The following is an 18164-nucleotide window of genomic DNA, read 5'->3' as shown; positions in this document are numbered from 1 at the left end:
TTAAGAAAATCCAAATTGACTCCCACATGTGGCAGTGCTGAGCACAACTGGGTCACTACATCTCCAGTGTGTGAATTCTTAAATCATTATAAATGCATGTTTAAGAGATTAAGTAACACTATCTAACGATTCAGAAGGATTTTAAATGCCGAGACATTTATCAGGTCAAATATATATATCTTTCAATTGTTTTCAGTAATGGATTAAACATATGCAAAAGTTTTCCCTAATGTACCTTTAGCTACTGTTCAAAATGAGGTAGTCTAACAAATGTATTTAGGACAATGAAAAAAAAACTCCATGTGTGGAAATGGGACCAAAGGCTTTATTCAGAATCCTTTGAAGAATTGCCCCCTGTGTTTTTTAATCAGCAGTGTGCTGGTACGAGTGCTGCATGTTCATAAAGCTATATTAGTATGCCTTTTCTTGCACTGGGGTCCCTCTGGCATTGGATAGGTTAAGCAACTTCTGGTATTAAATTAGCACACTGATTTCCTCTGGTAAGAAAGTTCCTGTGTCTTAAATTACAGATAAACTATTTCAATAGAGCCTAGGAGAGAAATTAGTAAATGTAACTCCTACAAAAAAAACACAACCAAACCCAACAAAAAAGTAAACACACCTCAGTGATTGCAAAGATATGATGCAAAGATTGGCTGAAAAATTATTTTAGGGTATTTTTAAACCAGACAGACAAGCATGTGTTTATTCAACATAGCTGAGCTGAGCTGATCTGACCTGACTGTATTTCATCAAACAGCATATAGCTAAGGAGAAGGCTGAACATTTTAATCTACTCACTACTGCACAATAATTAAGGAGAAATATATTTTCTGCAATTGCAGCTCATGCTGGGCAGCTTTTCCTGCATCCTTATTTTAGAGCCACTTGTATATTTACTTTATTCAGTTAGTGAAGTGACCTTGGTTGGAGCAAGCAGAATATGCCAGCTCTTCTTTTTTAAAATGCTCCAGGTTTCTTCACTAATCCATCACTAAAAGCCACAAACAAATTCATTCTGAATAGAGCTTAAAGAGAACCTGGATGCTCACTTTCACTTATGGAAAGTTTTGAAGGTGACAGGGAAGAGGATAGGCACATTTAAAAGTGTCATGTCCTCGAGCTGGGAGAGACTCAAGCCTATAGGAGTTTAGATGGGTAAAGCCAGCACATAAATATAAGCGGCATTACTACACCTCACCCTTTCCAAGAAAAAGGACTTTCCTGTGCTGTACAGATTTTTTTGGGATGCTACATGGTACATCGCATTAAGATGCACGTACTGTGCACGTACTGATGCAAGTACTTGCACGTACTGTGTTTGCAAAGGGATACCAATCTTCACAGGAAAACAGGGACTGGCCAGAGAGCTATGGTCTTGAGTCCCCTTTCTGGCTCTGCCATTTCCCTGATGGGTAGCCTTGGTCAAGCCATGTCAGTTCTGAAAGGTTTAATTTCCCTGCCCTTGCAGGGGATTGTTAATTGACTTACATTATGAGAAGTTTTACAAAGTAGGGTTTATATTACCTCTCTATAACTGTCCAGGTTTGGGAACCACACTCAGATAAAGTACAAGCCTAAAGATGTAGAACCAAAAAATATCAGAGGTCTCTGAAAGTATGGCCTGAAGCACTTGGATTGATTCATTTCTACAGAAGGGAAAAGAGATGACACATGACAATGGTCTTAAAATATATAATAGGCAGAAACAATTCTCTGCATATGTACTGGGCTGAAACAATTACCTGCATTCTTTTCAGGATTTCTGCGAGAGAAATATAGGTTTGACACAGAATCACAGAATCATTTTGATTGGAAAAGACCTTTAAGATCATCAAATCCAGACACTAACCTCACACTGTCAAGCTCACCACTAAACCATTTCCCTCAGCACCTCATCTACACAACACTTAAATATCTCCAGGGATGGGGAATCCATCACCTCCCGGGGCAGTCTGTGCCAGGGTCAGACAACCCTCTCAGTGAAAAAAGTTCTTCCTAATCTCCAATCTGAACCTCCCCTGGTGTAACTCGAGGCTGTTTCCTCTTGTCCTATCATTCATTACTGAGGAGAAGAGACTGACCCCCCACCTCACTGCAACCTCCTTTCAGGTAGTGAAAGAGAGTGATCATGTCTCCTCTCAGCCTCCTCTTCTTCAGACTAAACATCCCCGGTTCCCTCAGCCACTCCTCATCAGCCTTGTTCTCCAGATCCTTCATCAGCTTTGTTTCCTGTCTCTGGACATGCTCCAGCACCTCAATGTCCCTCTTGCAGTGAGCGGCCCAAAACTGTTTTCAAGGTGCAGCCTCATCAGCACTGAGTACAGCAGGACAATCGCTCTCCTGGCTCTTCTGGCCACACTCTTTCTAACACAATCCAGGATGCTATTGGCCTTTTTGGCCACCTGGGCACGTTGCTGGTTCATGCTTAGATGGCTGTCCACTAACACTCCCAGGTCCTCTGGGAAGCTTTCCAGCCCGTCTGCCCCAAGACTGTAGTGTTGCCTGTTGTTGTGGCTCAAGTGCAGGACCTTGCACTTGGCCTTGTTGAACCTCATACAACAGGCCTCATATCATGAGTCATTTCCAAAAAGTCAAAAAGGAATAAGCTTTCTAGGCAAGTTCAATCTTTTAAACATGTTATAAACAGCAGTAGAGAAAAGTCTGCCCCAAATTGTGGAACTATAACTGATTATGCTTCAGAACAAGGACATCTCACCATGCTGCCCTGTTTTCAATCATACTATGTCTTTGTTCTCCCCAACAAAGCTTTGTGAAACATCTTACATATATTCATTATAATTCCTTAATAGGAAAACATATATGTTATCAAACACCATTTTTTCTGGCTGCATTCTGTTTATATAGACTTCTACTTGTGCACCAGAATACACATTAGGACCATGTTTCTAGTTCCATGTTTTGCGTTCCATAAGAAAGTGCCTTCAATGGCTAACTACTCTCTTCTTTATTCTTTTATTAGCTTGTTCTAATTTCCCTGCAGTTCTCTCTTTTCCCTACCCAGTTTTAACAGGGAAGAAGCTCAGCTGCTGGTTTTGTAAAAAAATTACTCATAGGAATATCAGAGCTCCAAGAAACTGCTTCATAAATTTGAATACTTTGATATGATAAATGCCAAAGCCAACTTTATAGAGATAAAGGACTGTATGTACTTCACTGCTGAGACACTTATATGCCAGTTCTCCTTCAGCTCAGCAGGTCTAGAGGGGATATAGTTGCATCACATAAAGGCACAAATGTTCCTAAAACTTTCCCCAAGGAAGCAGAGCTTTGTTCCACCGGAGATGAGCGCAAGCGGCTAAATGTGCAGTTTGTGTCAAAACACTTCAGTGTCCCAAAACATTATCACGCTCTCCCCAACACAGTTTGGGAAAACCATCTCTTCCAACACATCGTTCCCACACCTGATGGTCATTTTCCCTGTTGTGTTTCCAGGAAGCCCATCTCTGGGTCTCTCAGACTAACCATCCTGCCACAGAGCAGGTCCAGAGAGCTAGAGGCACCTGGGCTTCAAATATTCCACATAAATCATCTGATATGCTCCAAGACAGCTCATGGGAGAAATGTGGCACATTAACATATTCCTCAATTCTTCTTTCCATGAGGCTGTGATGGCCACACTTGCCTGCCTCCCAACAGTTTTCTGAAAGAAAAACAATTGATCTATACAATACTCAGCAGCATCTTTCAACAGAAACTTCTTTACAAGTATCAATACATTAATCTGCACTTAGAGACAATCGATTGACAGAACAGATTTGTCCACTGAAAGTAAAAATTTTTTAGTCTAGCCATAGCATGTGGCACAACAAGGGTGAAATCTGTCACCACATCCCATCACTTCAGCCAGCAATTAAGTGCAGGGCAACTTCTACAGAACTATGTAGCTATAAATAAGTTACCCTTCAAGTGGCTACTAATGTGTTTTGTTGGGTCTTTTTTTAACAAAAGTGAGATATTTGCAAATGTAGGTTGTTTATTATCTGCTATTGCTGGATTCCCACTTGCAATCACAATGGAAACACCTTGTTCCCAAGGCGCCTGAACGATACGGATTCCCAGCTGGTGCTGCAGCACAGTCTGCTGGAGACCTCTCCTTCTAAGGTATGTGGCAGTGAGTGGTCTCCATGAAGCCAATTAAAGAAATTACTCATGTTAATATGAGTCCAAGTGATCCTTAAGCCCTTAATTACTCACTGTACTTTTATTGTTCAATTCCTATGCAACACTGAGATCCTGGAGAGTTTTCCACGAAACCCTGTGCTGCAAACCACCACAGCTCATCAACACCTTAAGACTCCTGATGCGGGCTGGGTGCCAGGGCCACCCCCAGCTAAGCCATCCCTTCTCATCTCAACACTCACAAATAGCTCTGAAATTTTTTGTAGTCTTTTATCAATTTACTTTGAATCACTACCAGAAGAATTGCTTAATCTCCACTAAAAAACTGCAAAGATGAAGCAAAGTGTAAAACTTAAAGCTCCTCTTACCAGATGAATAGTGATTTTTATAAGGTGATTTGTTACTGTAGCTTTGCTAAAAATGTTGCCAGAATTAACAATTTGAAATCTGCTCAGCTGAGTTTAGACTGTGAACAACAATAGTCCAGTGTTGACTGTGGCTTATTTATCTCCAGGTCTGTAAGCTAATCCTAAAGAGAAGTGAAATTTAAATTCTAACCTTAACCAAAATGCTGTAAATAACACCTCACTTGATAATCGGGAATATACACTATGTAAAATAAATTAAATGCTGTACCAGCCTGGCTTTCAGGATTTTATGAAATGTGCTTCTGCATCTCAGCTCTCACTCTAGAGGCACATTTGTGTTAATATTAATCAGGTCTAATATTACACCAAGGGTGGGGGTCCAAGAAAGCTGAGAGCATTTGGCTCACAGCTGTGCTCCTGCTTGCAGTGGGACCCTCAACTTCAGGGTGATGCAGCTGTGCGAGAGGAGACATCAGAAGATACCATCAGCCACGGAGCATGGCTCCTTGGATACCAGGCACAGGTAGAGCAACCCTGTCGCTGGCATCAGCAGCATGTCAGCCATGGGCAGCACTGATTATGCACAAATTCAGCTCATTTGATTGAACAAGTTCTCCCCTGCAATCGCTTGGTTCAGCCTGAGCTGCCAATGTGAGATGCGAGCACATCTCACTCGGCTCCAAGTTGAATGATGGCAATATTTCAAGCAGCAGGAGGACCTTACGATGGGGATGGAAACTGAGAAAAGTTCAGAAGGCCAACTCTGGAGAAAGCCCTCACATCTTTACAATCCATCCAGTGGGAAAAACTCCAGTGGAGCTTCCTTCCTTGAAAATCTCCCTCTAAAATACTTTTCAAAATAGGTAAACTTTCAAGCAAGTATGCAGTAGTTTCCAGGAAACATTAAGTTTTGTGCCTGCTGTAGTGGAGGCAAACATTAGCACAATTCTTATTTACTACCAGTCTTCCAAATCACATGTATCACTGGGAGTGTGCATGGTGCCATGCAAGTGATGGGCAGCACCAGTAAGACAGGGAGTCCTTTGTCTAAAGGCATGAGACAAATCAGACAAACAGAGGTAGCACGTGGGCATTTTGGAACGAATACTAACTGAATGACCACTTTAAAAAAAACTGTTAAAATAGGGAACATAGTGTATTTTAGCAGGATAATATATATGGTCATAATACATGGTCACAAGTATGTGGCCATTTGGGAAAGGGGGAAGTCGTAAAGTAATGATTGTAGAGAACAGAGGATCACTGTTGATCACAGAGAAAAAGTGGATGAAGGAGAGGCTCTTTGCAATCAGGTATTAGGATATCAGAAGCATTAAGAAATAAAGCTAGAACCTAATCATTCTTCTGATACAGAAATATTTCTGATACAGAAAAACTTCTCACACACACACAATAATAGTAATTAAGAAATGAGCACTTCCATCAATAGTGATTAAACATCTATTGCCCAAATCAAAAGTGTGTAAATACAAATGAGAGGCTTTTACCCTCTCTTACAGCATGGCCTCTGTCACATCTAGAAAATTGTCCTCCCAAGCACCAGGAACCTTATCCTCACCAAGGCTGGGCATGACCTTGCTGCTTTGCTTCACCTCTGTCCAGACAGCAGTGCAGGAGCACTTCCCATAGTCTGAGAAGCTGGTGAGATACCAGCTTAGGGGAAGGTTTGTCGTCTGCCCAAACCAATCTTAAATTAAGAAAAGAATAAAAAATGACATGGTTACAAAACTGTAGGCTCCATGAAAAAGCCAGTCTTTAAAATGTACCAATCTTTAATGTTTTAGACTAGTTTTACTAGTTGAGGGTTTTTTAACACAGTAGCTGGCATACCCTAAAATGGGGAATACCAAGTTAATCCTGTCTGCAAATTGTTCAATCTGTTGGTCCACAGTTTAATCTTCCAACTGTGACCAATAATACGCTTGTATCAGGGGCTCTGTTCAATGAGCTTGATTTTTTTAACCTGCAGATAGTTTTGATTTGCACAACAGGCAGATGACCGTCCAGAGCTGCACACGTTATCCCAAACTTCCCACCATCACAAGTGAAGTCCAGTGCAGGATCCTTCGTCAGCCATGTATAATTCAGCATCTTCTTAGAGAAATTGCCACTCTGCCAAAGAAGTGGGACTGACTTGTGCACGCAGGAGAGAGTTTCTCTGCATCAGCTTTTTTCTTCTACTTTTTCATGCATTTGACTTTCAGATTTAAGCTTTTTTAAACTACATCTTAGACATACTAACTATTAATGTGTTTGGAAGGCATACAGAGACCATGACGCTACCTCTTATTCTTCTTACTTTCCCACACTGCTTGACAGTGTACAGGCCTGCTCTGTATCTAAATTTACAAGCTGTGACAAGTGATAAATATCCTAATTCTAAAAAGCTATTGTGTACCTCTGAGACAATTAAAATTCCTTAGATACCTAGATGCAGTACATAATACATTTAGTCAACATTAGAACATGTTTCAGAAGGAACGTTTTATCCCAGGACGCATACAAGCACCTAAAAATAGGCCTTCAGTTTAAATAAAAGTATTGTAATAATGTTCACTGGGAAATCCCCTTTCTTCAGATTATAAAAGTAATATTAACTCCTAGATCATCTCATGCTGTGCAGTAAGGACTGAGCAGAAGAGTTTATAAAAAGCTCCAAATAAAGTATAGGTGGGCTTTTTTAGGAGAAAACTTATGCATTTTTAATTGTTTCATCTAACCCAAGAAAGTCTCACCACACATTTCAGGGGACAGATAGAGCCCCACACAGTTTAGCAGTAGGAGAAGAGAATACAAGGGTTTTCTGGGTTTGGTTATAAGATGTTTTGATCAAGAAAAACTATTTTATTCAAAACATATCATTCGTTACTTAGTTTTCCTTACTCAGGTTTTTCTGGAGGTTGTACATACCTTTACAGGAACAGCTGTCAGGAACATAGTATAACTGTAATGTGTGACAGAAAGGAAGTTAACCACTAACTAAACATAAATATTAAGCTAACACAGCACATGAAATGTACAGTATTTTTGAAATGCAAAGCAGTGGCAGGAAACAACTCATGCTGGCATAGTGTCTCCCAATTTTTATTTGCCAATTAGAAGCTATTTTTTTCTTTGTTGTAGTTTAATTAAGGAATAACATGGAATTTGTCTTGAGAAGGTTGCTTTTAGAAAGAAAACAAAGAGAGAAGACTGACATCATGTTCAGCTGGAGAGAGGTTCACGACATGAAAGAACCAACTGATCTGGGCTCGTTTTGTGTCACTAAGGTCCATAGTGCAGCATTAGTGCTGTTGGTAGTTGCCACTGGCATCAGTCCACCAGCCCACCAGCACAGGCATCATCTTCATTGCATTCTGGTAAGCAATCTCTACTTTTTACACAGAAACACACAATGTGCAACACCCAATAGCTCAATTCAGTCAGTGTGCACTAAATAACACAGAAACCTTATGATTGTTTGGTGGGTTTGCATACAGTAAGAGATGTGTCTCATTTGGAGATGACCCTCACCAGCATATAACTGGACATTGAGGTTTGCATGGGAACATTGTCAGCTATTCTGGCAAGGTCCAGTTCCCATCTATGAATCAGAGCACTTTCTTCTCTCATCCTAAATGTTCATGTTTCTGCATAAATATTTCTGTCTCTATGGACATGGTGTTGGTAACTTACACTGTGTGAAACCATATCAGCAGTCCATGAAGTAGGGAACAGTATAAATTAAAGATACACACCACGTAGCCCAGCTTAACTGACTCCTTGCTACAAGGAACAGAGAGTCAAGGCTTGTTTGCAAATCACAGTTCAACCCAAACAGCAGCCCATCAACCCCACAGACGGATCCTCAAAGCTGCCACAGGGGAGGCATGCTACCATGGCTCACATCCAACAGATTGAATATTTGCTAGCTGCCTATGGCGATATTGCTGATATCTAGTGTGTCAATAGCCTACAGATTGTGCTAACTCCCATCTGGGAGGAAAATACTGTACAATTGTTTCCATTTTATGCAGTTTAGTGTTCTTGGTTGAAGGGTCTCTGTCATTTTTGTGCTGGTTCAAGTTTTACTTATTTGAGATCTCAGTCAGCTTTCTTCTAGCATTTAAATTGACTTGGGAAATTCCAAATTGAAAGCCTGTGGTCCTGCACCTGTCACAAGACAGAGAACCACAACATTTTTAGCTGTTTACAGTCTCATGTAATCTTGCCCAAGCCTCTTGAGACCATCAAGCAGCGAACTGGAAGGAAAGGCTGTTAAGGCTGTAATTTTCAAGTTCTTGGATGGCAACTAACAGATTTGTGGCCATACTGAAAGCTGCAAAAGATGCTGTTTCTTCTTTTTAATGCAGATATTCTCAAGAGCATCTGAAGACTTACATAAATGACCTCAATTTTAGCCTGTTTGTACTAGTTTAGTATGATGGAAAAAACATCACGAGTGAGATTCCAGCCCTACCTCTACATGTGAAAAGTTGTTCCACTATAAATACTGCTGCACTCTTTTGGCTGTAACACTTCTCTTGCTGCTAAATTAGAATTCTTCAGTCTTCTACAGTATTCATAATGGGATCAAAGATTAGAAACTTCTTTGAAGTTTGTCTTCTGTTGCTCCACTGTTGATACATACCTACACTAATCTACCACGGTTTTCCTAAACTAATCAGTCACTCTCCCTCCCCAAGAGGCAAGTATAGTCATTTTTTCAAATCCCCACTTATTTGTGTTCATTATCCACACTTCATTTTGCAAGAGCATAACATTTTGTTAATTGATTTTCATGTACTGTAAAGAAGCCAGCTTTGTTTCCTGAAACCTTTAGGTCCAAATGCGATTTGCTGGTAATGTTTACAGTACTTATGACTGGTCCTGTGTGCATAACAAATCCATAATTTTTCACCTTTGACAATAGCTATTAATAATATGATTGCAATGAGATAATCCCAGAGTCACTGTTCTAATTTGGTCTTTCTTGAAAGAGGTCAAAAAAACCTCTGGATCTCAAGGTTATTTACCACTTGTTTAGGAAAACAAGTTAATAGTCTCACTAGCCTGAAGCAGAAATTACTTCTTGTTTAGGAAAAAAATGTTAACAGTCTCACTGGTCCTAAGCAGAAATTGCACAAGGTAAAATGTAATCGCAAAAATCCTTTCAAAATTTACATAATTCAAAACCCTGACATAGGTATTCCTTTGTCTCACTGTGACTCAAAATTGGCTAGTAACTACCATCAGACTTCTTGGATCTTTAAATTAACGCTTTTTTTTTGAGAAAAAATAAAGCTCTTTTTGGAAAAACAGCTATTATCAGAGTTTGTAATTATTTTTGTCATTGACAGTATTTGGTTCAGTTGGACACTTGTTTGACTCATGGATTTTAAAGCCCGAAGCAATCACTGTGCTCGCTGGCTCTGACTTCACAGACAATACAAAAGGCAGAATTGAACTGTACGCAGGATCCACTGTTTTGGGGACGTGGTTCTTTATGGATCTGAATGCATCTAGATTTCCACAAGCTTAAATTTCAGAAAGTACAAAAGCTGTGGATGAAGTCAGTGAAATACCCCAGTGATGAGTCCCGTAGTTAGACATCCAGAATTCACCTCTCCTACATATTGATTTACAAATTGCAACCAAAAGCATGAGACATGCTGAAGAGGAAAGTTTCTCAAAAGTCCTGCAAGGTCATATTTCATTAGTGGGACACTTTAAAGATTCTAACTGTGATTCCATTAGAAGGCAGATTAGTCCAGAGTAGTATTAAAAAGACAAAAAAAAAAAAAAAAAAGAAAAAGTTTTTAAAAAGGAAAAAAAAGAGAAATGGAAGAGCTCTCACTTCTTCAAAGCTTTATGTCTTATTTTTTCTTTGGGCTAAATTAAGAGATTAATCCACTCCAATGAATGCCCACAGGGTTCACTTCTAAACGAGTATTTTCCCCCTCATCAGATAGAATAGGAAGATTAGAGTATGAAAAGGAGACAATTTATAGAGAGTTTTCTGGCCTTCAGAGGGGTTTTAATTTGGATGTGACAGATATGTTCCAGCGACTGCTTGCCTTCATGTTTTCAAAAGGACAATTTTGGTGTTACTATTCTGCCTGCTGTGCATCCCCAGAAAGACTTGTGCTAGTTTTATCCCCCTGCAGGCTTCGAACTGACTGTGGCTTTTCCCCAGACTTCAGAAGTTGCACTCCACCAGCAACTCTCTTCTAACCCTGGCTGCAGAGGGGACCAGTCTCATGACTGCCTCACATCTGTTGGAAGGGGTTTCCTTCAGGCTCCTCAAAGGCAAAATGTTATTTAAAGATTCAAAGAATTAATTTTAGACATGGCAACACTGAATCCTTTGTAGCCCTCAAATAAATAATGAAATCCATTATACAGCAATAAAAAAGAGTCATTGACCAGGGCAGAATAAAAACAGCCACAGGATACCTTTAAAACAAAGAAGGGGCTGATGAAACAGCCCAATATTGGGGCACCTAAGCAGGCTGCCACGGTAGCAACATTCACAAGACTGATCACTGAATCAACATCTCCCCACACTGTTAAAGGAGAGAGATAGTTGTAGTGCCTGTGATGAAAACAATCTAATCATGAGGCGATGCAGTGTCTTCTTCAATGAAACTGGTGTCTGGCAGCTTGGTGTGTGAGTGGCTTGAACTACTTTTTACCCTCTGCAGATTAAACACTAAGAGTCACAGTGACTAAATTAGGCACTCATAATCAGCCAAATAATCCTGTGTGGAAATGGGCCAAGAAAGAGGATTTGTCACTACCCATTTCTTTGTTGTCATCCCATTACCCAGTACCTGTGCCAACTTTGTACTCTCCCACCCTGTTTTGTGGATGAGAAAGTGAGGTGGATAATTTAGGTCACGTTCATAAAGCCAGACAGAAATAAGTGCCAAAAACTGGAATGAGAGCTGGCGGTCTGAGCCAGGACAATTTTAGCACACAGACACAGAATCTCTCAGGCCAGCCTTCTTAACACCTATAACCACAGATTTTATACGGCATTCTACAGCAATAACAAACATGATGATTAAGCACTCTGTTGAAGTTGAGCTGGCATAAGAGCTGGGCAAAATTCTTTCAACTCTTCTCTGCTTACAAAAAGTGGGCTTTGCAGAACTGAGAATTTCATGGGTTTTCCCACTTTTGACAAACTTAATCTCAGTGAATTTGCAACCCTTCCAAATGTTTTATGTTGGCATCTTCATATAAAAGTAATCCTGCACTTCCAAACCAGCTTGATCTTCCTGCTTCTTCCTAGTCACTGAAGAGTGGTACAGACCCTCCCGGTGTAGTGCTGCTTCCCTCTTCCATGTGCTCGATTGGGTAGAGGAAGAGGTAACAGCACAAACAATAAACGCATTACCTAAGTTATTAAAATATTACCACATTAAAAATACTATGACAAAGCACCAGATCTAAACTCCATTCAAATTAATAGTTGATCTACATTTCAGCACTGTTGAAGAGAAACTGTTGTGCCTCTACCTCTTAAATTGTTCTTTGAATGTTTTTTTTTTTCCCCAGTTGTAACAACTAGAGTATGAAAAGTAAATGCTGAGAGTCTGGAAGGCAGCTAAAATGTCTTTTCAGCCCTTGCTCTTCCTGGCTGACATGTGGCACTTTTCAGATGAAAATCCTAATAATACTGTTCTATTTTAGTCTTATTCAAACTGAAGTGATGGCATAAAGCGATTCTTCCATCAAAACAGTAATATAAGATCAAGATCAGAAGTGGAAAAAATGTATTTGTCATGTAGAAAAATGAACAGAAAATCAGTCATAGAAATATTACTGGCATATATTTTCATATAGGAAAAGCTTTGTATTTACTTGCTTACATATTTAAGGACAATTGGTATATCTGTCCGCTATGTGACAATTCTGAATGTTCTACTTTTTTTGTGGAGGCAGCTAGCCATCTATTCAAGGCTTCTGTGCTCACTTTAATTTCCCCATTTCTCCACCCACCTGAATCTGACACTTTGACACTTTTGCTTATTAGAATGGAAATTTGACATTTAGTAAGGTCAAGAAACACAAAGTCAAAAACCAGTGCGAAATCTGTATGTTGAAGAAGAGATAACAGAAGTTTACATAACACATACAGTTTCATATTCCTATAATTTAAAATGAAACAATAGGTGTCATGAGATACTATTCATCACCATTTTCTTGCTCTGTCTGAAAAGAAATTGCTTCAGCACTCAGAGCTGTGGGTAGATATTGAATAGCGCTATGTCTTTAGTCTAGCACCTTGCTGGAGAAGAATTGCCTCTAACACCATGCTATTATTCTATTTTAAGAATCTTAAGCAAGAGAGATTTCATCACTTGAGTTAGAAGACTGTTTAACAGATTAGTAGACCTTATGACTACAAAGTATTTCCTAGTATTATACCTACATTCTGCAATTTCCTAAACTTACAGCAGTGATCATACCCCAACTCATTCTAAACAATCCATCCTTCTTCCAATCCTCCACACATCAAAATGTTTCACAGTGCTTAACAAACTGTTTCCCATGTGGTACTTACAGCACGTTAGATTCTATTCTGATCAAGTACACAAAACTAATGACGTGAGCAGGATATTCAGCCTATCAGTAGAAATGCAGATCCAAGCAAATGAGAGAACTCTAAGCCCCTTAAACTAGTAAAACAGGAACTACAGCCTGGGCATTGTGTTACCCTACTGCAGAATCACAAGACAATATTGGGAGCTTCATCCCACAACTGTGAGCCTTTGGTAGACAGTATGAACCTCTTAGGAAAATTTTACTGAGGCAGACGCAGGAGAAGCTTCAATATAGTGTATTTAAAATTACAAGGGAAAATAAGTGAAGTTAGGTATTTTGTTATGTCAGCTATTTAGGAATTTTTCCTTTACATTTACACGATTGTTTCACTCCAAATCATACAGGTTTCAATCTTAACATGACTTTGCTAGTCATTCACTTTTTCTCATATTTAGCAGAGAATACTCACACCTCTCTTTGACTGAAGTATCTGAATGTTTCAATTCTAGCCAATTTAGAGTGTAAACAAACTCAACAAGTTTTTGACATACAGTTGAGTATGACCCTCTAGCAGCAGAGTCCTATTACAACAGATCCTGCTTTGCACCTGACAGCACGGCTGTCACAGCTGGCATGTTAGCAGCAGCAGCAGCCTGGCTTATACCCACACTCCAGGAACACGACTCCAGGAAAGACCAGAAGACAAGCAGGCAAGTGCTGCACAGCCTGCCCCGTCCCTACCATGGGAAAAAGAAAAAAACAAACAACACAGTTCCACCACTGCAAATCCATTTAGTTCAGTCAATCAGACTATATGAACTATTGCCAGGAAGTCAGACAAGGAGCATAGCATAGGGTCTATGCACATCCAGGCTTACTGCTTCAGAGAGGTCACAGGACAGGGAGAAATCTGGTGAAGAACAAAGCTGCGGCATGGCAGCTCCATTAATGAACTTCCCTGCAACACAAACATCACATCTCCTTACTCTAAACAAGTGTGGTTTTACTCTCTAGACTGTATTTAATCATTATTAGTATGTCAAAATGAGACACTACTTGGAATTCTGAAAAGAAATGTAACCATCAGGAATTTGGGAAGAGATATCTGTCAGGGGAGAAAAAAGCAAGAACTAGATCTCACTAGGACCCCTTCAACAATCACGGTTTCCCCTAAAACATCCTGCCCCTAAAATAAACCTATATTTTCCTCTCAGTCAGCCATAGTCATCTGCTTTTGGGAAACCTACAATACACCATTATTTTTGTTTTGGACAGATACAAGATCTTGAGGTGAGCCTCTCCATTTATAATCTCTCCATCTTGTAAGATGTTTTAAATTATTTTTGTTTCCCTGACATGCAGAGATGCTTCCTAAATAAGAAATTGTGTTATCATACACATTTGAAGATTTCTAAAGTGAGATCATTTCACATTTTCTACCCTACTGAGCTAGGAAATTAACAGTAAAACTTCACCCTGCCCTCTAGGAAGCCTGATGTAGTCAGAAACATGATCTTAGGTAGTAGCTACAGAATCAGCTATTTATTTAATTTAAATAAAAACATTCTCCCAGAAGATAGTGAATGGAAGAAATAATATATCACGCTAAGTTTCCTGAGCCAATACTTCCCCTGCTTGGTGTTCCTTTCTGTGCATGCTGAAGTGCACTGTTGATTTGTGTTAAATAAGCTGCAGTAGAATGGAAAACAGCTAATTTGTGCTCCCTGGGTGTTGGGCAACCAATTTAACTCTTGTTGGCACATGGACTATAAATAGAAAAGATGATGCAGTTTCACACTGATAACATTTCTATGACAGTTAATAATTCAATAGCAAGGAGACAATTTTTAATTCCTACCTGTCTGCCCTATCAGGAGTGATGAACAGGAGTTGTGTTGGTGATGTCAGGTATCTTCTCATGTGATGACATACCCAAGGCCTGATATCCTAAACACAAGGCATGCCCCTACCTGCTTGGCAACACATCACCTCTTTCTCTCATCCTTCCAGGAGGAAGCATTATCCATTTGGAATCACAGACAGGTACAAGACTTCTGGGCTGGACAGCTTTGTATGGCACAGGAACCACATCAGAGAGGTGACCCTCAGGAGGTGCTCATTCTCTTGCTCTCCCATGGAGGTGGAGGGAAACTAGGCAAATACTTATTTTTCATCAGATGACAGTCTGAGCTCGTCTCTACATGAGTTTGTACAGGCAGAACACTTCTCTTGGATAATTTTCATATCTGTCATAAAGATTTTTGCAACATGCACAAGTTGGTCACAGCACCCTAATCCCAACATTAAAGAGGGTTAACATCTTCGACCAAGTGAGCTGGAACAAAATGTGTGCACCAATTACCTCCATATCCTTCCAGCGATTTAAATATGGTTTTAGTTTTTATGGGCTTAATGTACAAATATAATATAAAAATACACCAGAATCCCTAAATTAAAACAACTTATTTAAGGACAACTTAAGAGTCAGATGTAACTTCCTGGGTCTGAGATGACTAACACTTCTTCCACATTTTTCTTTACAGCACCAGACCAAAGGACAAGCTTTCCAAAGATGTAAATGTAGGGTAAAAGCACAAAGCAAAAGAGGTTGACTGCCTTCAAAGTAAAGTTTATAAGGAAATAAACAGAAATGCGCAATGAGTCCAACAGCAAAACAAGACTCTAGTGTATGTTTGGGGGCACTGGAAAAGTTAGAAGTCCCTGGACACATTAGTCTTTGGCATTTCAATTATCTCATATAAAAGAGGAAAGAGAAAATCCTTAGGGTGTTTAACTATTTTCAGTTTCTTTATTTTAATTTCAAATTAAAAAACAAATATTGAAAGATCAAGGAACCTGCAGCATCTTGTCTTCTCTGGTGCTTCACATCACCTGCTCCCCCCCATTTGCACCCCTTCTGGGCTGATACCACTTGCTTTGATATTGACACAGTTCAGGCTCAATCCAGTCTTCAAAGAAAAATGGGTACGAAAATCCTTCAATCCCCCTTTCCGCTCTAAGCCCAGGGCATGAGCACACTTCCCAGGGACTGCACTCCCCAGGGACTGCACAATCCAGTGGATATTATTTTGTACTTAATAAAATCAACAGTCTTTACAGAAAATCAGATTTGAAATGACATTTCAGTCACAAGGTTCTTCCAAGTCTGATAAATGGGACAACAGCTACATTACCAGTTCCGATCCCTTTCATATCACTGCCATTATTAGATTAATTTTCTAAACTGAGTTTATCACACTACATATTAAGAGGTTGAGAAAAGCAGATGAGAAAGACCATGTTGCTCATTTTAGATAAAACTGCTCTGCATGGCTACAATGTACTTAACAAACATAGTTTACTGTGATTATTTACTTACTTCAGCTTGCAAGAAGGGATATTGAAAGTAAATCAAAATTCAAAGATTCCTTATGTTCACTCAATGGGGTTTGCTCTGCAGCAGGCAAACTAGCCCCTTCTACATGCAATGTACATTCAGCACCTATTCACCTATTAAGAATATATTTTTTTAATTACACTGGGAAATTAAGATACCAAACCTACAACTCAGTGGCACAGAAGAGATTAGCGAGCACTGCAGATTACATCAGCCCTAAATTAGACACAAACTCCAGTCTGGACAATCCTGGAATACAGCTACTTAAAATCTCGCCAGAAAGAAGGACACTTTTTGGACTTACGGTTGGTTGTCCTGCTTTGATCACTCTGAGCACTGTCGTTTGACTGGTTGCTGGAGACAGAGGATACACTGGAGCTCCTGACAAAACCGAATGCGGCCAGCTTAGCTGCTGGCAACCGTGAATAACCTGGAGGACGAAGTCCAGACTGGCAGGGCTTGGGGAGATTTGATTTTGCAGCAGTTGGACATGAGCCTTTCTTAAGATCAGCTGAAAGAATGAAAAAGAAAGACATTTTTGTTAAATAAACTGGGATGTACTGAGCATTACCTTGACCACTCAACTACATAAAGTCAATATAAAGACTGAAGGCAAGTTTTAAGGGCTGCTCAAACTCCTGTTATTCCTTGCTCCACTGAGAACAATTACGGGCCACAGTACTTTTTAAAACATGAAACGCAGCAAGGACCCATGAGGCATAACTCAAACTTGCAGCAAAGTGACACAGTTCAAGGCTGCCAAGAGGTTTTTTTAATGTTATCTTCTTTTATGCTGTATCATTTTCTAATTTTACATTTGTTATGTCCCAATTAAAGTCATACACAGAGATAAACACACTACACATAGTCTGCAATTTTGGAAACTATTGTAGAAAGCTAACAATCCTCTTCAGGGACACAGGACTTTTTTGTATTCCATCAAAGAAAACAATTCTTTGAAGTATTTCTTTTAAATTTTGGTTAAAGAAAATGCCCTTTTCTTGCATCAAGCCTGGGAATAAACAATGTGACCTGTAAAGTTGTACTTTCTTAACACCAGTCATTTCCACTGATGCACTTCTCACTATAAACCATCAGCTTATGTGAATGACATCAACCAAGTCTCAGACAACCAATAGTAGGCTTATCACAGATGAAAGTAGACAACAACAGTAGTTCAGCTGTCATGTCTGCATGTGGTAACTACGAACTGGTCATCTGTCTCTAGCTTGTGTCCTAACCCACATTCTGCTAGTCTAGGCAAAACTTTTCTAGGCGAATCCAGACCACAGGTCCATAAGTGCTCCGAATTGTTTTCATGCACCAAAAGTTCATGAACATGGCAGGATTATCTTCAAGACCAACCATTAAAGTTTGCTTTTGATTAGAAGGTCTGGATACCAAGTGGATTTGGACCTCAACTGTACATAAAATTTCGATAGAGCATGTCTTTGTAGGTTTTTCAATATCAGATTCCCATTCCTCACAGAATCCCAAGCAGTAGAAATATAGATTAAAACCAAAAAAATTAGTAAAGTTCTCCAAAAGCTGAGACAAAGTTAGGAGACAAAGTGGCACTAAAACTATCAACATATTCTGCCAGATAAGGCCACAAATTCACTATTTTTCCATTCTTATTTGGTGAATGCTATTTGTGCTCGACTCAAACTTCAAAGGAAGAAGTGAACATTCATAATATAAAG

General features: G+C 39.6%; 1 protein-coding gene across 1 annotated transcript in view; it reads right to left on the bottom strand.

The window, feature by feature from the left end:
• Positions 1-18164, bottom strand: part of MTUS2 (microtubule associated scaffold protein 2) — a 176522-nt gene that overhangs the window by 139153 nt on the left and 19205 nt on the right. The window contains exon 3 of the mRNA XM_062020432.1: positions 16766-16972. Within this exon, the coding sequence (XP_061876416.1) occupies positions 16766-16972 (207 nt within the window). The remainder of the gene's footprint in view (positions 1-16765; positions 16973-18164) is intronic.

Source organism: Colius striatus, chromosome 1 (genome assembly GCF_028858725.1).
Source record: "Colius striatus isolate bColStr4 chromosome 1, bColStr4.1.hap1, whole genome shotgun sequence".
In the NCBI taxonomy this organism is placed as follows: Eukaryota; Metazoa; Chordata; class Aves; order Coliiformes; family Coliidae; genus Colius; species Colius striatus.
This window is presented reverse-complemented; position numbering and strand designations above follow the sequence as displayed.